The sequence below is a fragment of the Barbus barbus genome (genome assembly GCF_936440315.1).
Source record: "Barbus barbus genome assembly, chromosome: 6".
Classification (NCBI taxonomy): domain Eukaryota; kingdom Metazoa; phylum Chordata; class Actinopteri; order Cypriniformes; family Cyprinidae; genus Barbus; species Barbus barbus.
Window position 1 is genome coordinate 23,824,075 of NC_136734.1, and position 21,655 is coordinate 23,845,729.

General features: G+C 35.8%; 1 protein-coding gene across 2 annotated transcripts; it reads right to left on the minus strand.

Annotated features, from left to right (window-relative positions):
• Positions 1-209: 209 nt before the first annotated feature.
• LOC306871522 (WD repeat-containing protein 54-like) lies at positions 210-8,576 on the minus strand. 2 transcript variants are annotated; one of them, XM_079419535.1, is made up of 10 exons: positions 5,686-5,920; positions 5,116-5,401; positions 4,945-5,007; positions 4,799-4,865; positions 4,605-4,661; positions 4,362-4,489; positions 4,094-4,194; positions 3,033-3,195; positions 2,316-2,390; positions 210-1,712 (listed from the first exon to the last, which is right to left on the minus strand). In XM_079419535.1, the coding sequence occupies exons 2-10, from the start codon at positions 5,347-5,349 to the stop codon at positions 1,581-1,583; spliced, it is 1,020 nt and encodes a 339-aa protein (XP_079275661.1). In that variant the 5' UTR covers positions 5,350-5,401; positions 5,686-5,920; the 3' UTR covers positions 210-1,580. The 2 variants fall into 2 exon arrangements, with proteins under 2 accessions (XP_079275661.1, XP_079275662.1); XM_079419536.1 differs by lacking the exon at positions 5,686-5,920 and adding an exon at positions 8,465-8,576 and having other exon boundaries at positions 267-1,712.
• Positions 8,577-21,655: the final 13,079 nt, after the last annotated feature.

Genomic DNA, 21,655 nt, shown 5'->3' on the forward strand with positions numbered 1-21,655 from the left:
AGTATTGCAGATATTTTAGTGGGTTACTGATAAAACAGCTTGACATGATAATCTGCATTCCTCTGGTGTTCTGCTTTGACCTATAAAAACAGGAACCTGCATAGATGAACGATGTAATGACAACAGAACTTTACAGTGTGAAAACAGGCTGTAAATCAAGGACAAGGACTCATCAGGGCCTCATGGCAGGTGCATGAAGGACACATCTGACAATCAAACTCTTCTTTTATAGCTTAACAGAGAGGCACAAAGAAACAAAAGTTAATGGTGATGAATGTATTACTACAGACATGGACAAAAATGCTGCTTATTTACAAATTTACTCTTAAAATAAAATTGTCATGAAGCTGATCTAAATTATTTTCTATTCATTTCATGCCTTAATAACCCTGAGAACCATTAAAACCCACTGCACACAGGTAGGGTGACCATACGTCCTCTTTTTTTGAATAGTGTCCTGGTAGGAATTTCTAAATGGCCTAAAACATCTGGGTTTTGACTGTGTTTTCATCCATGCTGAAGCTAATGTAGCTTGCCTCCAGGATCTACAAATAATTTTCAAGCCAGGTCATTTTAGGCAATTTAGACATCCTCAGTTTATGTTCAGATATTTTTTACATTTTGAATAGAAATGAGTGCTGGATATGTTCTAATATGTTCTGTGATATGCTTCATAGATGTTTTTATATAAATCAATGCAACTGAACGCACTTGTGCTTGAATTAAATATGCTAATTCTGATCTCAAAAGACAGAAATGCTAAAAAAGACAAGTATATCAATGTTGAAAAGATATAAGATCTATTGCCATCTACTGGTACACATTTCTAATTGCAATAAAAGTGAGTAATTTTTTTTTTTTTTTTGACAACTGTTTAAATATAAACAGAAAACAGCCAAAACTATGACAACAACACAAAATATAAAATATGTGATTTAACATCAAGCTAGATACAATGCTTTTGTTCCTAGACAAATATAAAGAACATTATAATTCCACTTGGAAAAAATAGCCTCTGCTGTATTTAAAATTCATAATATTTATAATGAATAAATACTTTACAAACTATTTTGTAACCACAAATATGATTACATGCCATCTGATTCAATTGCACATCCAAAATTGTTCAATTAGTTCAAAGAAATAGTTTAAGACAATTTCTAAACAATACTAAATTTCTAATTCATTTACTAAACAAATTATGTGAGAAACAAAACACTCAAAGAACAACCCCTTCTAACATTTTAATGCTTCGTTTTGAGATCTACATATTCTGTATAACCAATGTTATGTATTTTACCTTAATATCAGACCACAAAACAGTATTTTGCACTGTAGACATGCCATATAGACACGTAGACATACCATACTAAACACAGTCACCTGGTTCAAGTGTGGCTTTTTAGTGCCCAAGATGTTAGAAGATGATTTTAGGGTAACATTCACTCCAGCCTGACCCTGCCAATCATGACTGTACAGCAACATATTCACCAATATACTGTCAAGACATGACCTTCCTTCTGCAATTGATCCTCATATGACCAATGGGAATGTCCTAGAAGTGCAGGCTGTATTCCTGACTAGGCTTGTGTGTAGCGGATGATCTCACTCAAGTCATAGCCGGTCACTGCAAAGGCGTAGCCGTCCCTGTCACAGAACTTGGCTCCACAGATCTGTGTATCAGTTACACACTCATTGTACATGTGCTCAATCTAGAAAGGGCAGAGAAAAATGCGGGACATTAGCTGAACACACAAAATGCTTTGCAACGAATGTTCATTTAATGAAACTACTAATGCAGTTTTAGTGCATGTACTAAACCAATCAAAAGTTTGGGGTTGGTAAGATTTTTAATGTTTGTGAAAGTCTTCTATGCTCACCAACAGTAATATTGTAAAATATTATTAATTTTTAATAAATAGTCATTTATTTGTGTTATGGCAAAGCTGACATTTTCACCATTATTCCAGTCTTCAGAGTCACATGATCTTGCAGAATCATTCTAATATGCTGATTTGCTGCTCAAGAAACATTTATTATTATTATTATCATTGTTGAAAATAAATTTGCTGCTTAATACTTTTGTAGAAACAGATACTTTTTTCAAGATTCTTTGAACAAAGTTAAAAGTTAACTAATAAATAGCATTTACTTGAATTAGAGATAACATTAACTTTATAAATGTGTTTGCTGTCACTTTTGATCAATTTAATGCATCTTGTTGAGTAATATAAATAAATTCTTTCAAAAAAAATCTGACTGACTACAAACTTTTGAACAGTAGTGTACTGTTTTTGTCTGTGAGTGGTTTTTACCTCGACACTATTAGTCTCTGGAGTCAAGCTCAGATGCCACACTCTTACCCAGGAGTCTTCTGCTGCAGAGATCAGCTTTATCATTGAACAAAGGAAAACAGTATCAGTATAAGAGAGTTCACCATTATAAATAAATAAACAAACCATAATAAAATAATAACATTTATAATAAAATACATCTGAATACAACAACTTCTTAGTTAAGACTATTTGTGTTCTTAATTACTACTTAAAAAACAAAACCAGTCTTAAGTCGCTGGGGTATATTTGTAGCAATAGCCAAATTTACATTGTATGGGTCAAAATTATTTATTTTTCTTTTATGCCAAAAATCATTAGGATATTAAGTAAAGATCATGTTCTATGAAGATATTTTGTAAACATCCTACTGTAAATATATCAAAACTTATTTTTTGATTAGTAATATGCATTGCTAAGAACTTCATTTGGACAACTTTAAAGGCAATTTTCTCAATATTTAGATTTTTTTTACACCCTCAGAATCCAGATTTTCAAATAGTTGTATCTCAGCAAAATATTGTCCTATCCTAACAAACCATACATCAATGGATTATTTATTTAGCTTTCAGATGATGTACAAATCTCAATTCTCAATGGAAAATTGACACTTATGACTGGTTTTGTGGTCCAGGGTCACATATGTATAGTTACATTAACTGTGCAACATACAGAGTGTATACATAATTCTTCTCTCACCAGTCCAGTGAATGGGGCGATGTCCAGTGAGTAGATCCAGCGTGCATGGGCATTGACCTCTGCATGCAGTATACCTGTGACCCCCTCATACAGACGGATCTGTCCCGTCCCATAGCCTGCGATGACTGTACCCTTCCAGAGTTTTACCGAAGAACAACTTGTGCTGAGAGATACATATATACATATTATATTAATGATGTAGTGGCAAAAGTATAGCGGGCCTCTTTCATGAAACACAAGCAGATGTGTACAGGCACATGAGTTTTTGTGTAAATCGTTTGTAAAGTCACTCTGATGTGAATTTTCAGATTAATGAAAAGGTTTAGATAAACTTATGGCATTGCATTTTGATCAGACTTACCATAATAATATTTAATCACTAAATTAAATAACTAAATCAATGAATTAGTTATCCAAGGTAGGTGTAAAATAAATTTCACTGGTAAACAAAAACGAGACAAGTCAGTTTTTGATTTATCATAGAACACTATTATTTTGAGCATTAGCATTAGTCTGCACGCTTAACACTTTAATTATAAAATTTTTATTAGGAATATGGCCGTTTACTATTTTGCATTCATGTAATATATTGGAGGCAAACCTGAGGAGGGGATCCAATTGATCCTACAGGATTCTGTACACATAAAATCGTGTTGTAATTTATAAGCAGGGATTTTACTAATAATCAATAAGTGTGTAGATCATTGGTCTCAAACTCAATTCCTGGAGGGCCACAGCTCTGCACAGTTTAGCTCCAACCCTAATCAAACACGCATGAACCAGCTAATCAAGGTCTTCAGGATAACTTCCAAGCAGGTGTGATTTGGAGCTGGTTGGAGCTAAACACTGCAGAGCTGTGGCCCTCCAGGAATTGCGTTTGAGACCACTGGTGTAGACGAACCTCAATTCTGAGGTTTAAAAACTGTTCGTGAATCCAGGGGAAATTTTTCAGGAAGGTCCACCTTATGTGCACATTTTTCAGAATATACTAATATATTTGCGAACGTTTCATGAATGAAACCCATTGTCTCTTGTATAGTGGGTGTTAATTCCCAACATACTCAAAACCAGGGATCTTGTTGAGCAGTTGAAAATCTTCTCCTGATTTCCACACACAGAGGAGGCCAGAGTCATCCGCACTAACTAAATCTGCAATGCACTCCTAAAAAAGAAATTAATTTAATAATAAAACACTTGACTTAAACCAAAAAAACCTAGTAAAACAGTAAGTTAAACCAACTGAAGAAAAAACAAAAACAAACTATAAATAGCATTTGCCCTATGGTTTACAAAAATAACACTTATATGAAAGTTACTGTAAGTTAATACCAGACTGCCTGAGCACTCAGAGGCAATGTCTGTGATTGCCTCTTTATGTTCCTCCAAAACCTCAGACAGGGTGATGTTACTGCCTTTACTGGGAACGTCGAACACCAGCACTGAGCCAGATGAGACTCCTGAAGGAAGTGTGAGGAATTTAAAAGGGCACATTTAGTGCACATACTAAGCTAATATGTAAATAGATTAGAACAGTACCCTATATAGCCACTGCTGACAGATGAAGCCGCTCACCTACACAAATATATTTTTCCCGCACCGCTGCAATTCCTCGGGCAAACACTGCCTTCGCTGGAAAATTACAACAATGTCAGACAGGTACACAGTAGTCACAACCTATTTCCCACAGTTAAAGGGTGTGAAAATGAAGAAAGAAAAAGAATGAACACATTTACTGTGTTTACAGAGACACAGAAGTGTGCACTGACCAGTAGGGGTCTCTGGCGTGTCCAGTGCATGCCAATAGACCATAATTGATCCATCTGATTCATATATCTGATGAAAAAACACAGTTCAAGTCATGTTTACTGAGCAAATAAACTATTTTAGTAGCCTGGCATGACACTTGACCCACCTGGATCCCCTTCTGTGAGGTGAGAACAAGAAGATCTCTTGAGGGCAGGACACACCAGGCAGCCTGTCAGACAAAAAAGTGACAGCATTTAGACATTGTAGGCAAAACTGCAATAAACCAGTACAATCATAAGTCTTTATTAGGACTCAAATGGTACTGTAGTCTTCTTACCTGCATGATAAGTGAGGAGCTTGTGGCCACGTTGCCCTCTTTAGACTGCAGCTGTCGGTGGGAATAATTCAGCCCGTCCCAGGAGGCGCTGACCATGTTCACCACGTTGGCGTGAACCACCGTGAAATAGGTGAGACATCGCGGCGCGATGCGCAGGACGCTCAGGTTGTTGTAGAGCGCCGACGCGCTGCTCTTTATCGGAATGCTTTTCTCTTTGTGGTACATTTTCGCCATTTTTTTTTGGAAGAGTGCCGCTTGTTTACTTTATAAACTAGAGATGTCGTTTCTGAAAGACAAGGCAGGACATGGAAATCAGCTGTGAAGAGTTTCCTGACACAGTGAATTTAAAGCGGTTCAAACTAACAGTTGCGTTGCACTGCATTAAATCGGATTGTAGCAGCAAGTCCAGATGGATGGTCTCTTGACAGCAAGATGTGAAATATGAAATAGGCTACTGCTTCTTTTACAATAACAGCACTGACATTTAATTAACCTCAACAATTATTATATACCATGTAATTGGGAGTGATACATGCATATAACGTAACATAAATCTAAGCAGCTACCGACCCTGACCGACAGCAGCTGATGGGTTCTCCTGTTAATCCTCTTCGTTTCAGAGCAAATACTGAACTAAATGGCTCCAAATATGAAAATGACATACGCCGTTTCTGTTATTAGACTAAAGAACGGCAGATAAGAGGTATTAAGGATATACTAATTGCATCAAAGCAAGCTTTCACCATCTCGCGTCTCTTGCAGCCATAGTGACGGGGCAGACGTGTGTAGAACGTCACAGTTATCTGCGGTTCACGGAGTGACGCAAAGTTCTGAGCGTCTGAAACGTTTTAAAAAAACGTTCGCATCAGCAGCGGGCTGTAATACTGTATTCCGTGTATTTATTTTTGAAATTAATTTGATTCTTTGTTTGTTTGTTTCTATTTTTCTTTATGTATGTCACTGTGTGTGTGTGGAGGTAGTTCACAAATAAAAATTGTGTCCTATAGTGTGACATAGCAAATATGTAGAAAGAAAAAAATAATATACAAATAACATGAGAAAAATGTATCTTCATTCTTAGAGTTACAAATAGCACAAGAGACGTTTATCAATGTTAGAGTTTTTTTTGTTTTGTTTTTTACATTTTTGCTGTCATCTTAAGGACTCTCAGACTGTGAAAAATAATATTCTCTGGTCTGATGAACCTTGATTCTAGCATCATGTTTGAAGGAAACCATGCTCTGCTCATCACCTGCAGAGGTACCATCCCAAAAGTAAAGTTTGCTGGTAGCAGTATGGAAGCAGAATAAGGAGCACCGAAGAAAGCATGGGCTGAAACGTCTGCTCTCTGACCTGTTTTTAATACATTTTGCACTTTTGTCACTTTTTCACTTTTGCATATGAAAAATAAATAATTTGATTTTTGCTAGACCTTTTTTGGTCAGTTTGTTTTTTATTTATTGCAGTGTGCAGACAAATTTAGCTACCTATTGGACTAAGCAGAATAATGACAATAATTTTTGAAACATAAAGCATGATGAATTCCACAAATCGACAAAAAAGATGTATTGCAATTAACAGTGCTTGCATTTTAATGCCTTGTATTTCCAGGACTTGCATTTTTAGGTCCTGAAATTTAACATAGTTGTTTATTTAAGCTGTGGATATTTCAGTTCAAAATATTTCACACACATTTTCGTAATTAAAAATTAAATAATTCATGTTCACCTTCCAGAATTCACTTCCGAAAAAATACGATCTATAATATTCGACAGGCAAATTTCGGTCATTTTATTTCACTTTCCAACACACTTTGTAACACACTTTACTGATGGTTATGCGAACTATATCGACAGTAGCCTAGCTACATCAGAACATGTATTTTAGATTTTTATAGAAATATAATATAGGACAACAATCAAATATCTCACACAGGGATCGCACTGCCATAGTTTGGGAATATTCAAGCATAATTTAAAATAAATACACAATCACATGAAATCAGATTTTTAAATAAAGCATTTTAAATAAAGTTTTTGCACAGGTCAGCATGACATCAGAACAAGGCAGACTTAACTCAGACACTTTTTATTTATTTATGTAAAAATATGTTATTATTTATTTGTTTTTCTCTTGTCGGCGAGGCGGCTGTGTCGGATTGCGCAGTTATCACCGGTGGAGAGCAGCTGCTCGACTGCACAATGGCAGCACAGCACATGAGTGAGAATATGGCCATATCCGCCGTTGATCTTGTAGGTATCTAGGTATCTACTTCGAGAGGTCAGAACTGTCCATCTTGACTGCGCTTATTTCACTCCTGCCCTCACTGTAGCCTACACTTCAGGCGAGGCACATCTCAAACAAGCCTAATAATAGCTGTCATTGCATTAGTGCACTACTGAGCCGCGTAATGTGTTTTCTTTAACCGATTTCTGAGGGAAACAGCGTGAGATCTTGCGCGTTCGTTCATATTCTGCATCTGCTTAACTGTCTATATAGTTTGCATAATCATCAGTAAAGTGATCTGACTGAGGTCTTATATCTCTGTATTAGTTGACTGAGGCGCAATTACGCGCTGTTGGGGAATCCTGGACAGGGTTTCCGCGGGGTCTTAAAAGGTCTTAAATTTAGTTGTATCAAATTTAAGGCCTTAAAAAGTCTTAAATTGTACAAGAAAGTCTTAATTATGATTTCAAGAGGTCTTAAATTTGGAGACGGACAGACAACCCTGCTGAAAAAAACAATAGAAGCCTGCTCAAAACACAATAGAAAATGTAATGGATTTAATGGTTATAATGGGAATTGTATTGGTTTTAATGGAAACTAAAATGGGATCTACTGGTATGTGATGGACTCTACTGGTGGGATGTTAAATCCCATTGGAAAAATGCCCAAAACACACTACAAAAAGGAATTTTGTAATGCTTTTACTGGAAAAACTAATGGTTTATAATGGTATTTTAATGGAAACCACTGGAGTTTCTGTGATGGTTTCTATTGGGCTTCTATTGTTTTTTTGTTTTTTTTTAGCAGGGGAATATGGCTGAATGTGACGATTAAACTTCAAAAGGCTATGATTTCATTGAATAAACATGAGCTCTGCAAGTTCAAAGTCTGGTGCTGTGCTGGTATATGTAATTTACTGTCTTTACTGGGAAACCCGTTAAATTGCAGCCAAACGCGACACCTGCTGCAGAGAGTGAATCAATTAACAGGTTAAACTAGTGCTTATATGAGATTCACTGCACGATTCAGTCTTAAAATACATTTAGAATCATCACATAATTTAAGATATGGGGGCAGAAAATGAATAGCTTATATTTATATCATTTCATATAGTTAATATCACGTTTTAGACCCCATATTTCCTGCTTTTGCTCTATTTCTACAACAAAATTAATTCCAAACACAGCTACAGCTCTGTTTTGTGTCTCTGAGCAACATGACGGTGTTTCATTTCTGAATGAATCAACTGTTTAATGATTCGGTTCAATCGCAATGACTCACTTATTAACGCTGACTTACTGCTGCCACCTATTGGCCGTTTTAATTTCACATGTAAAGTATCTTCAGTTTTCAATGATTTATGTTTCAAATATCAAAACATCATTTATGCATTTGTAACTGCAGGTTAGCATTCTATGTGTAAAGAGTGTGTAAATACATCTAAATGCCACTTCAGGTGCATTGCAAAGATAAATTTTGTTCATACTGATTTTATCTCCTTGGTAATAATAGCCCAAATGCAAGAATTTGACTCAAAAGATGATGCACACTTTTAGAAAAAATGGCTTGAAGGTAAAATTGCCCATAAAACTGGTTGGAAAAGACTCATTTCTATCACTGCTGTGAACTGACCACACAGAATATGAAGAATATCAAAAAAAATACCAGCACAATAACACACTCAGCAAAATATCATCTAATTATCGTTATCGATAAAATTCCAGAAAATATCAAGATATAATTTTTTGCCAATTTCGCACACCCCTAATTCTTATTTCATTTATATAATAATTTATTGATAGTAATTGTTCAAATCAATATTATTAATACTTATGACTTATCCATTTTCTTAAAAATGGTTTAAAGGCTGAAATGTAAAGTTGATCATTTTACAAAACTTTTTGTTTTTGTGAAAACTTGTATCTGAATTGTAAATTATGCTTTTTACAGTCATTTTACAGTTTAATATGGTACTATAGACATTGCTCTACCCGCTCATGTGGTATTAATTTTATTTGTGCAGGACTTAAAAAGTCTTAAATTTGAGCTTAAAAATCCTGCAGAAACCCTGCCTGGAGTGTGACATATGAGAGGAACCCAGTATTACAGCACAGCATCACACAAGCCATGATACAAAGTTACAGAAACTAAGCAACCGAAAGCAATATATGTCTTACTCAGATGTAATGTTAGTTCTGTACTTCAGAACTGGGTAAAAGAGCATTATAACACAATCAAACATTTCTGGAGAAACCTGAAAATGTCTGTCGGCCCCATCCAACCTGAAAGAGCTTTAGAGGTGAAGAGGCGAGGACAAGAATGGCAGACAATTGTCAAATGCTGATGTGCAAAGCTTGTCACATCATACCCCAAAAGACTTGAGGCTGTAAAGGAGATTCAACCAAGTACTGAGTAAGTGTATGAATAGGGTGTAGGATATGAATAGGCTATGCAATGTACTTATTTAATTTTTTATTTTTAATACATTTACAAAGTTGTGACAATTCTGTTTTTGCTTTGTCATTATGGTGTATGGAGTGTAGATCAATGTGTGAAAAAAGTAAAAAAATTAAATAAAATTTAAAGCAGTCTAACATAAGGCAGCAACAAAACAAAACATGAAAAAAATGAAAGGGTATTAATACTTTCGCAAGGCACTGTGTATATATATATATATATATATATATATATATATTATTTTTCAATACAATTAAAATAATTTTAGTTGACATGACAAGTTTAATAGGTAGACAAGAGTTTGCTGAAGGATGCATGGATTGAAGACTGGACTGACATGGGGTCGCCATGCCAATTTTCAAAATCATCCGATTTGATGTCAAGGAGACCTGCCAGGCAAGAATCCAAAAAAAAAAATGGGTGAAAAGACCCATTAATATACAATCTTGATCCAGTTCAGAGGTTGTTGCCCCTTCAAACAATTCATGCAAAGTAACCCTGTCAAATATTAAAGTTTGGGCAGCCTGTGATGCCAGTACAAGCTGTGCTTGAAATATGTAGGTCTTCACAGGCAAAATTGCTAGGGGACAGCCTGAAAAAAATCAGGGCAGACACACTGTACTCCAAATGACAGCTTGTCTCCAGAGACACACAATAACGTGCAACACTTTCTTCACATGGAATGCCCTTGGCGCAAAGCTTCTTCTGAGAAAACTGACCATGGTTGGAACTGTGTAGGAATAAGCCAAAGCTCCTATCTTTAGACAAGACACTTTGCTGGCCCATGGCACTGTTTTTCAATATGCTGGATGTTTACATGTACAATTCCTTTGTGCTGTGGAAGGAAATAAATCTTTCTTGAAAAAAGAGCTACCAAGGAGGTTTTTCTGGATGAGCTAGAGAGCACTGTTTACCCCTCATTCTGATGTGAAGGGCACAGTAATGGCCTTCTGATGGCGATGAAACAGGTCATCATCAACTTCTCAACAACTAGGGATTAATTACAAAATCTACAGCCATTTAGTGGTTAAACCAAGTCATTGCATTTGACTTGCCAACCCCCCCCCCCCCCCACCACCAGATGGCAGCAGATCTGCTTTCTATGCATTTGAATATGTGAAGACAGACCTACATTCTAAACTCAAAAGTTATATGGTTATTGTCTCTGGTCATGTGTTACCTTAATATACAATACCAGAAGGGTTAACACCGAGTGTTTGCCATAGATGATTCCTGCTCCTCCCTACTGAAGGCTGACCAACTGAGAATATGTAAAACATTTAGATAATTGCCACCAAATGGGTTCAGTCCATGTAGTGGTTGTTTTTTAAATATACTGGTTCCCTTGCAAACATGAACTCATGGCTGTAAAATAAAACTCAAGAGGTTTAATTTAGATACTAATTTCAACTGTAATTTGGATGAGATAATGTGATAATATGATATGGGGATGATTTAGGATAAGTGCATAGAATTTGCTGTCAAAATCCTTGTGAAATGGCAAAACTAGGTCTATGGTAATCACAAAGACCTGATGCCAAGTAGGAATTAATGCAGATGTAGGCTTTCAAATAGCCTAAACAAAATCACATATTGTTTATTTACCAGTTAATCAAGAAATAAAGACAAGATTCTAGCATCCTCATTTTACTTTTTGCAGCACAATGGAAAACAAGAAGCTGCCTGTAACCCTCCTACATCATACAGATATGAAAATCTCTTTTGTTATCTAGTTGTGAAAGATCTAATTGTTAACATTCTGTGGGAGGTACAAAGTTTCCTCCTTCTGAAAGAATTGAGCAAGTCCTCTCACTGAAAAGCAAACTACAAATATAAATTCTGAAATTTCCTTGAATAAAAAAAATAATTATTAAAAAAGCATAAAAGCGGTAAAACAATCACGCAACAAAAAACAATTAATGAAAAAAGGGAAAAGGAAAGGTTAACATGTAACAATATACAGAACTGTCAAACTCACATGATAACCACGTAAACTGTTTACCACAATGTGTATGTGTGCATTTGTAGAGAGCAATGGAAAATGAATGACTTTGTGCACAAGAGGCCTGTCAGAGAGTTCAAAGATGTATGTAGACTTGTGAAAGTATTAGTGAGCATGGGCCTCATTATGTAAAGAGATGGGCATCAGAGGGAGGGAGGCAGAGGGCAGAATGGAGTCCAGGCCATCTTTTGTTGACCATGTAAAGAGCAAAGGACTTATAAATGGTATAAACTGTTCATTCAGATTCTGTTTTAACATTAAAACAAATAATTTGCAGGATATGTACAGCATTACTGATTAGTAGTAGTGGTCTACCTGTTGCACAATTCTTACAGTATGATTTAAAGTTCAGTTCTACTCTAGAATAATGTCCTCACTTTGATGTGATATTTTCATATATCATATCTTTTGACTGAAACTGTATGGCAGTTGTCTTGTGCAGAAGTGACTTTTCAGTTATCAGTGCCAGAGTAAAAATTGCTCTTCTAATAAATGTATTCAGTAACACAATAAAAGTGGTACAAAGACAAATCATCTTCAGGTTGAGCATAGGCCTACTTTTATTTTACTTTCAAAAGGGGCATTTTACAGTGACTATCTACACTGTTTAACGCACAGTTGGTAGTCTAGAAAACTAGCATTTCGAAGCATTATTTTACACGTTCGGCACCATAGAAACACAAATGGGTGGAAACATGCTGTAAGTCTTTCCGTTCATGCTCCCATTCTCTTTAAATACGGCCTGACTCAGTCAACACCAACTTGGAAACAACATAGCAACGAGAACAGAAGCTCTGTCGTCATCTCAGCGTGAATGGAATGCCATTCAAATCGTTGAACCACATAAAATGATCTTCCTCTTTGTACATCTGTAGATTACAGTTCAGATTTCTTTCCCATTAATGTTTATGCTGAAAATAATCTTATTTTACATTAATATGTGATGTGCACAATAGTTGGTTGTTGTTTTGTTTCCCTTAGCTAACTTAAAATTTAATGCCTTTCCCCCAACACAGCAGAGCACTTAATTGCCTTTCATAGTCTCTTGTTAATTAGTATTCTGCACTCACTCTTTGAACACTTTTGCGCTTCATGCGCCATAATTTACAGTCTTCTCTCAAGTGAAAATCTGTTGTGCTACAGTGTCGTCTCGGGTGCATCAACATTGTTGCTCTTCACTCTCTGCTTTGCTTTAGGGGAATAGCATGCGTGCTGGAAAATAATACTTTATTCGCTATCTTTATCAGAACAGATCATAACTGTAATCTGTAAATCATACATTTTAGATTTAGTGTTATTATTGCGCCACAATACTCGCAGTGATGGATGTCTTTTGGAGAGGATACTGCACTTTTGTTCTCACAACACTTGTTTTTCAAGGTAAAGAATATGTAATATCAGTAGCTAATACATAACAACAAATATATTTATTTTAATGTTTAAACACGTAGAACAAATTCAGTTTGTCGATAAACAATGCTGACTTAGATTAGCCTACTATTTGTCAGTACACATGTTAGTCGCTAACTTGGCTGTATTACAGAAACGTCCTGTCTAAAAAAAAGCATTCTTAATTTAAGATTTGAAAAAGTTATATTTCGTAATTGAAGTTGTGATGGTTACTAAACAGATAGGATACGATTATGTGTTATGATGTTTCTACAATACAGATCGCAGTTTAAGACGAAGTAGGTAGGCTATAGCACCACGAATGTATTTTTTTGTGTTTACTAATTCGTAAATATTTAATAATGTTAAATATTGATGGTGTTCTAACTATGAAGTTGTTTGTATAGTGCTAGCAGCAGATATACTGTATGTGAGGATTTTGATGTTCAAAATAATTAAAGATGTTTTTTGTTTTTGTTTTTTTGTTACCTATAATTTATATTACCTAGTAGTATTTAAGCTATGGTAATATCTCCCTTTCCTTGCAGAAGTTACAGGATTCCTGATCAGGAATGAAGAGCTGAGAAAGTGTGTACAGGTAAATGAAGGTCAGGTCAGCAGCAGGTTAAGCCTGCAAGAGTGCAGAGCAGATTCGGCTCTGCAAGAGTGGCACTGGAACCCTGAGACACGCTCCATCCGCAACCAACAGACAGGAGGGTGTTTAACTGCACCCCAGATCCAGGAGCATGAGAGCGTTTGGCTGCAAGCTTGCAGTTCTGAGGAGGAGGATCGTGAAGGCCAGGCCTGGAGCTGCTCTAAAAAGGGTCTCCTGACATTACACAGCAAGGGTCTGCACCTGAGCGTGCGTCACGATTCCTCCAAGGTCTTCCTTTCCAAAGATCGTGGGAAAGGCAGCAAGTGGAGGACGCTGGCTAATCAAACGGTATGCGAGGAGACTGACAGCACACATCACAGCCAGAATGTGTTGCAAGATTCTCAGCAGACACTTTCGACTGGACCCCGAATCCTCACACAAATTCGCTATTGGCACTGTAAGAGAAGTAGATTAGAAGATCTTCATTAATGATGGGTCTGTGTTTTATGTTGTATTCTGCCATCCCATCATTCTGATTAATGACATCTCATCTACTTCTTCAGTTAAAACTGCTGAGTGCCTGCTGTCATATCTGTTATACCAGATCATATCATCTTCTATCGTGTGTGTGTGTTTTTTTTTTTTTTACTTGCTCATCTGGTCATATTCTATTTGTACTAGGGTTCCCACAGTACTGTAAAATTTGGACATATCAAAACAGTCATGGAAGCATAATTTTTTTTCATTTGAAGACTGAGGAAGCCTCAAGCTGACACAAATAAGTTATCATGATGAATTATTAATTTGATTAATTATAAAGGAATTATTTATTATTTTTGGTACCTGACATACAAAATGCAAATCCTTCCCAGCAATCTCTGTAAAATTTGGATATACTTATGAAAATTAATTGGTCAAAAATATTTGAACTTTGTGTACTATGTCTATTCTGCTTCTAATAATTTATATGATATATTGCATGATTCTGTCTTTATAATCTCTTTATATTTTTTTTTTCATAAGCTGGGAATAATGACCAGACCTCCAAATTAAAGTCCACTGAAACAACACAGACTTCAGAGGCATCGGCTGAAACTCAAAGTAGTGTAGAGCTGGATGGACCTTCTGTTAATGTGTTTACAACAGAATATGGTGAGTGTGGAAAGAGCTCATCTGTTTCTGAAAAAAAAAGTTTTATTGTCAAATCAGTCATGAAATATGATTTAAACAAACAAAATGTCTAAAACACACTGATCCTGGAATAGTTAATCTGATTTATGTCCACATGAGGGCAACAGAGGAGAGGAAACCTAAACAAGGTGCCATATCTTTGGTGATTAGCCAAAGAAACAGTCATAAATTGAATAATGACAGAAAATAAGTTTTAAAAAAATTGTAATTGATACACAAAATAAGAATAATAGTTTGTGATACTCTGCTGTGTTTAATAATAGGAACAGCCTGGAAAATGTCAATGTTGCTTTTAAGCAGCTTGGCCCTGTTACTTGGGCTTGTGATCCTCACTCTTAACATCTACCAGAACAGGTAAGATAATTCTATTTTTTGGTAAATAAACCTTCAAGGCATTCTCAATGCAAGACTTTAATTTTATGATTGTAAATACAGACAGAATTGATTTTTGTTTGACGTGAAACTGATCTATGAACTTGCTCATTGAGATTTCATAACAAGGAATGACTCAACAACATGGTTTTCCCCCTTTATCACTGATCAATTTTTTGTCTTCATGCACAGGAGGAAGAAGACTGTGGTGGTGCTGAAATCCTACACTCCGACAGGAGAGGCCAGTCTGCCAGGGTCCCCGGTGCCTAGTGAGAGAGCTCCTCTAACCCGGCACCCTATGAAAACTGCTCAGTCTCCTTCCATCCAGCGTGGCGAGATCCTTGTTGAATGGAAAGATGGAACAGTCACTCCACTGTTTGAAACATATCTAACTGACTAAGTGGTGTCTTATAGAAGAAGTGGCAAAATGACAGATAATTGGTGATTAATTACTTGTGATTCAGCAAAAAAACAAAAAAAACATTGTGATTCAGCAACAATTTTTCAAAATAATGACCGTTGTCCAAGGAGTCACTGCCAATTCCATGTATTTATTTATTTGATATGTAGCTGTTGAATAAGTGGGATAAAGTTATTGCAGGAAAATAAAGATAGTCACAGTAATTATCACAACTTTAGCACCAGCATATTGATCAGGACTCAGAAGTATCTGTCGTCTTGCTTAAAATCATTTCAAATCAAATAAAAATTGAATGTGGATTTATTAAGGTATTTTGCTATAATGACCGTCTGACTACATTATCCCTAACATATCTAACATATTAAAAAATCAGAGACATCTGTTAGGTTTACAGAATGCCATCCCTCTGTTGAATTTTGAAAAACTGAGGTTGGGTCCTGATCAAAGACAATATTCTGTACCTTGCCAAAAAGACATAAGGTAACATCAGGTCAAATACAGCTCAAACTTAATAAAATATATATATATACTTTATAATTAAACATCGAATTCTTATGTAAGCTGTATTCTGTGTATGTGCATGTAAAATAGAGAAATAGGAATGTTCTATCATGGAAAACAATAATACATTCAAAATATGCCTCTAAAACACACTGATTTAATATCAAAGAAAGACTGAAGGTTTTAAAACAAGTGTTGTGTTTAACAGTAGATTATTCTTGAATTTCATACACCTACATCTGCAGTTGTTTTTTATATCCTGCAGACAGTTGTCTTGTTGAAATAGTGTAAAATATATGAAAACCATTTCTATAAAAAAATAACATTATTAATATCACATGTAATATAGTAATATTTAATGTTTCCAATAAAGTACTGTTGACATACACACTTTGTTGCAACATGCAAAGAGGTGGAGGGGCACCTCCTTAACTGGTCTGCCAGATTTATGATCATCAAGCTAACTTTACCTGTTTCTTTTGACATACTGCTTTGTAATGCTCTTCAGGAATAGATGAAAAACATGTCTGTGCAAGTATGTTGTTAGGGTGTAAAGCAGACATATTTTGAGTGGGAGAGAGGAGTAAATGTGATGTTGACGTGCAAGTGTGGAAATCAAAGCCAGAAACACAATATGCTATTGCAGTTTCTCACTTCTTCACACATACATACGTAAGTTCATAATGACAAATCTTATAAATCATATACCATAAATAAATGCCTTTTGAAGGATCTGAGACCATTGTAGCACAATAACAGATGCCTGCCAGATATATGAGGTGTAATACAGATAAAAGTATCACTTTTCCATACAATACTCCAGAAGAATCTCACATTTGCATTCCACTGTTATGCAGTGGTACTCTGGTACTGTAGTTTTATTTGCAAGATTTTTTGCTATGCAGATAAGCAAATTGGCAACATTTACAATCACAGAACAAATTTTTGGTCAAATTTTGTCAAGTCAAAACTGATGCAACAATTAGATAAGCAACAAGTAGAGGAAGACATGCCTGTACAAGAGATAGGGTGGGACAGCTTTTTGAAAGTAGGCATATTGAGCATGTGTGTACTGAACAGCCAAATGTGTTGCCTCAATTTGTTTTTGTGTGTGTGTGTGTGTTTGCTTTTGTTATCATAATTTAGTACAACGATTATATCAATATCTTTGGATGCCCTTGAGGTCATTGTGGCATAATGGATTATGGAAATACATTCCAGAGATAACATAACTTAAAATTGACAGCATTTCATACCATTGAATGTATATCTTACATCTGCACTGCTCTGTTATCATTGATTTAGATGTATTTAGTGTTCTATGCAAATAACCCAATAGTGTTTAGTCCCTGTCACAATTGTCCCTAATATAACAGTATCCATAAACAATAAAAAAAAAAAGTACAATCAAACAATGAGCACAAGCTGTCTCTGCTCTTACACATGCAGCATAGGTATCATTTACAGTAAATAGGACAGGACCATAGAAATTGCTTGTAATTGTATACAAGTAGAAGCTTTCCCATAGGATATCTAGCTAGATAACAGAGGATGTCCCCACCCAAAAGAGCGTGATTGAGTTCCTATCTGTTACCGTCGCCCTGTTTCCATTGGCTGTGTATCTGTATCTCTGATCATAACCTTTTTTGTTCTCCCACAAGCATACAGTTATGGAAATTAGTCATAATGGTCATGGTGCAGCAACTGCACACATCTTGTGGGGCAGTCATGGCCTAATGGTTAGAGAGTCTCAGGACCGGCAGGGATTGTAGGTGGGGGGGGGGAGATTGAAGTGAATGTACAGCGCTCTCTTCCACCTTCAATGCCATGACTGAGGTGCCCTTGAGCAAGAAGGAACCCCCAACTGCTCCCCGGGTGCCGCAGCATTGGCTGCCCATTGCTCAGGGTGTGTGTTCATGGTGTGTGTGTGTTCACTACTGTGTGTGTGCACTTAGGATGGGCTAAATGCAGAGCACAAATTCCGAGTATGGGTCACCATACTTGGCCACATCTCACATCACTTTTTGCTTTATAAAAATGCATCAGGAAGCTAAAAAAATGAAGGATGACCAGATAAATGAGATGATACCTGACAAAACATCTGCTAAATGAGACTAAAGTCCCTGAACCAAACTCTAATAGGCAAAACGCTCCTTACATCTAAATGATGCTCTGTTAGTTTGTACAGATTGCAGAAGTACATCTTAAAAAATGTCCCATTGTTTTTTTTGTTTAGTTTTTTTGTACAGGAACTCTGAAATAAGAATAGGTGGTTGTTTGAAAGAGCACAAAAGGTCATAAATAAAAAGAGCCATTGTACAATTTACTGTCACAATAGGTTCCACCAGGTTGAGGCCACAAAATCTGAAGAGCCAACGTAAGGCTATATGATAGTCAGATCAACAATGCAGACAACAGATGTCTTGCAGGTCACTTAAACCTTTAAAAGGTGTTTCTATTTGTTAGAGATAAACCATTTCTTAAATAGATCCAAACAATTTTAAGCATTTCTTTGTTTCCTTATTTCACTGTTAACCTTAGAACGTGGTTTGTTGAAATAACTGCAATGTTATCAGAGGTTAAAAACCCATTAAGGGCATGTTGACAAGTTATTTAGACTTGAGTAATGTGCTGGAGAAAAAAAAAATAGAGATTAAATTCTGCTGTTTTTTTTTTGTAAGCTTCTCAGGGGTTGTGCACACTCTACATGAATAAAATTTATATCTGTAAGGTATTCTGCATAGAATGTACAGTTCACATAATTCCGATGTTGCTACAGCGTGCTATATAATCAATTTCAAGCAAGGTATTTTAATAAGCTACTGAAACATTCCAGAGCAACTCTGCTAAAAATAAAAGACCAGAGATTTAAAATCAGGTACAGGTTTTACGGTCCGAGTACAATTTCTTTGAAAAACATCTGAAAAAGTGTCATCAGTATGGATTCCTTTCAGCTTGTTTTTCCACATGTGGGCAACATATGGGTTGGCAGCATCTTAAAGGTATCTGGGTGGTGTAATGCCTTAGCTCCCAGCAAAAGATCCAGTGACACTTTAAAAGCATGTCTTCAGGCATGTTTGGTGCATCAAAATGGGAAACAACATAGTAAACTTGGGAATGTGCTTTACAAGTACTTATGGACCTCAAAGAGTCCAACTAAATCATGACCTGCACATTTTGTCCATATAGATCGTGTTTGTTTGACAATATTGAGTATACACTTTAAAACAACATAAAATAAAGAATAAAATCAGTTATAAATCTACAAACTGCACATATTGCTTATAGCGTAAAGATGAAAAGACATAATGTTCTTTTGGACTTCACATGTGGTGCTGAGGCCAATGTTTATAGCTACGCCAGTCAAGTCTTTCAAGAGGATATTCAGCACAGGAAAAAAAGAGGCGTCATCCCATAGGGCGTTTTATAAAAAACACTCACATTCTTAGCTGACTGTTATGCTGTCTGACTTCTTAGGTTACTAAACAGTGATTATGTGCTACACAAAGGAGATAATTTCCTGTTCAGATTTTTTTTTTTTTCAAACTAGAAACCAAAACTGTGAAATTCCTTCGCATTGAATATTCCTTGCAAGCCATCGAGGGAAATTCGTGTCATTCGTGTTTATAATTTTGTACACAGGAAACTGAATCGGACGAGGACACATGCTGTAATTAGCTACTATTCCTGTTTACATATGAACTCCACACCCAAGCACAATACTTTGTGTTATCAAGCAAAATGTTCATAAAACAATCCAAACAAAAACTGGAAAAAACTGGAAAAAAAAAAATCACACCTCATTAAATCTGGCATGCGTTATCTAAACGCAAGTTAAAAATGAAACACATGCTCGGAGACCTCCATGCAGGTGTGTGGGCTCTAAGCCAGCGCTGGATACCATTGCAGCAACATAAGCGTATGGAATCACAACAAGGGCACGGGTTTTTGTCATGGTACTTGTTCGACTTGTTTCCCATACTTAGTGGGAATTAGGACAAGATTTGTCGCGTGGAAGAGAAAAGTGAGAAAACTGAGAAGTGGTACTGAAAGTGCCTCGGGCACAGAGAAGCGGTTCGCGATAATGTAGGCTAATCAAATTAAATAAAACTAAAACTTAAAAAAAAAAATATATATATATAGCCTACAGACATAACAATACAAATCAAACTACATTCATTTACCACTAAATCCTAAAAATAACACTGAGCCAAACACACATGCTAAAAAAACTACAACTTACACATAGTAAGAAATGGTTATAAAAAAACTGAAAGAAGTGAAACAAGAAGTAGGGGGAAAAAATTATTTAAATTAATGAAAAAAAAAATAATAATCAAAAGGGACATTAAAGACTTTTACTTTGTTACAAAAATCTATTTCAAATAAATGCTGTCCATTCTAAAGTTCTATTCATATCCTGAAAAATATAGCCTATCAAGGTTAAGCTAAAAACGTGAAGCTGCACAACTTTTTTCAACACTGAGAATAAGAAGAAATGTTTCTTGAGCACCAAATCAGCATGTTAGATGGTTTCTGAAGGATCACGTGACACTGAAGACTGGAGTAAAATTCGGCTTTGCCATCATGAAAATAAATTACATTTTAAAATATATTTAAAAAGAAAATTGCTACTATTTCCCTCATTTATAAGTCTGCTAAATGACTAAATGTAAAAGTTATTTTAAATTGTAATTATATTTTTAGCTACTGTATATTCTGATATATACTGTATAATACTGCTTTGGTAAGCATAAGAGACTAATTTTGGAAAACGTTGATAAAAATTGGTGACCACGAACTATTGAATGGCAGTGTTAATCCATACCCTTTCTGGAGAAAGGAATTATTTGATTTCTTGCCAAATCATCAATCTGCAAGCTTCAATTAAATGTACTGATTTATAGGAGGCTGGTCTTCCTTTGTTTTGTAATTGGTTTTAGAAATGTAACAACTATGAGTTATTGCTCTGTCAACATTACTGTGTTGTTAGCAACAATTTGTTTTCATAGGGTTCTGGGAAATATATCAGGGATAACAAATATGAGTTCAGAGAACTTTAACCTTGCGTGTTGAGGCTTGGTTGAAGTAATTGTATTAATTCCCTTTTCAAGATTGGTTTCCCTCTTTCCCTCTTCCATCTTAATATGTACACACCCAGGTTTTCTCCTAATAGCTTTAATTGAATGTGAACCTGAGAGACTGTACATGTTCTTACTCCCTCAAACTTAAATGTAAGCCTCCAGTAGTCCACACCTATTGTTTCATAAGCCCTTAGACTTGTTTCATTCATCTTGTGCTGTTTTTGATAATGAATGGCTTTGGCATAATGTTAAATTCCACTACAAATGGATTACAACCCTGGAGGCGTACATGAGTGTGCACA

Bases quoted from the DNA above. Each gene is read 5' to 3' on its own strand.
- LOC306871522 (XM_079419535.1), bottom strand. From the start codon at position 5,349: ATGGCGAAAATGTACCACAAAGAGAAAAGCATTCCGATAAAGAGCAGC. The intron at 3,196-4,093 runs GTATGTTGGGAA...TGTATCTCTCAG, and splicing joins AACAAGATCCCTGGTTTTGA to CACAAGTTGTTCTTCGGTAA. The intron at 1,713-2,315 runs GTAAAAACCACT...TGCCCTTTCTAG, and splicing joins CAGAGACTAATAGTGTCGAG to ATTGAGCACATGTACAATGA.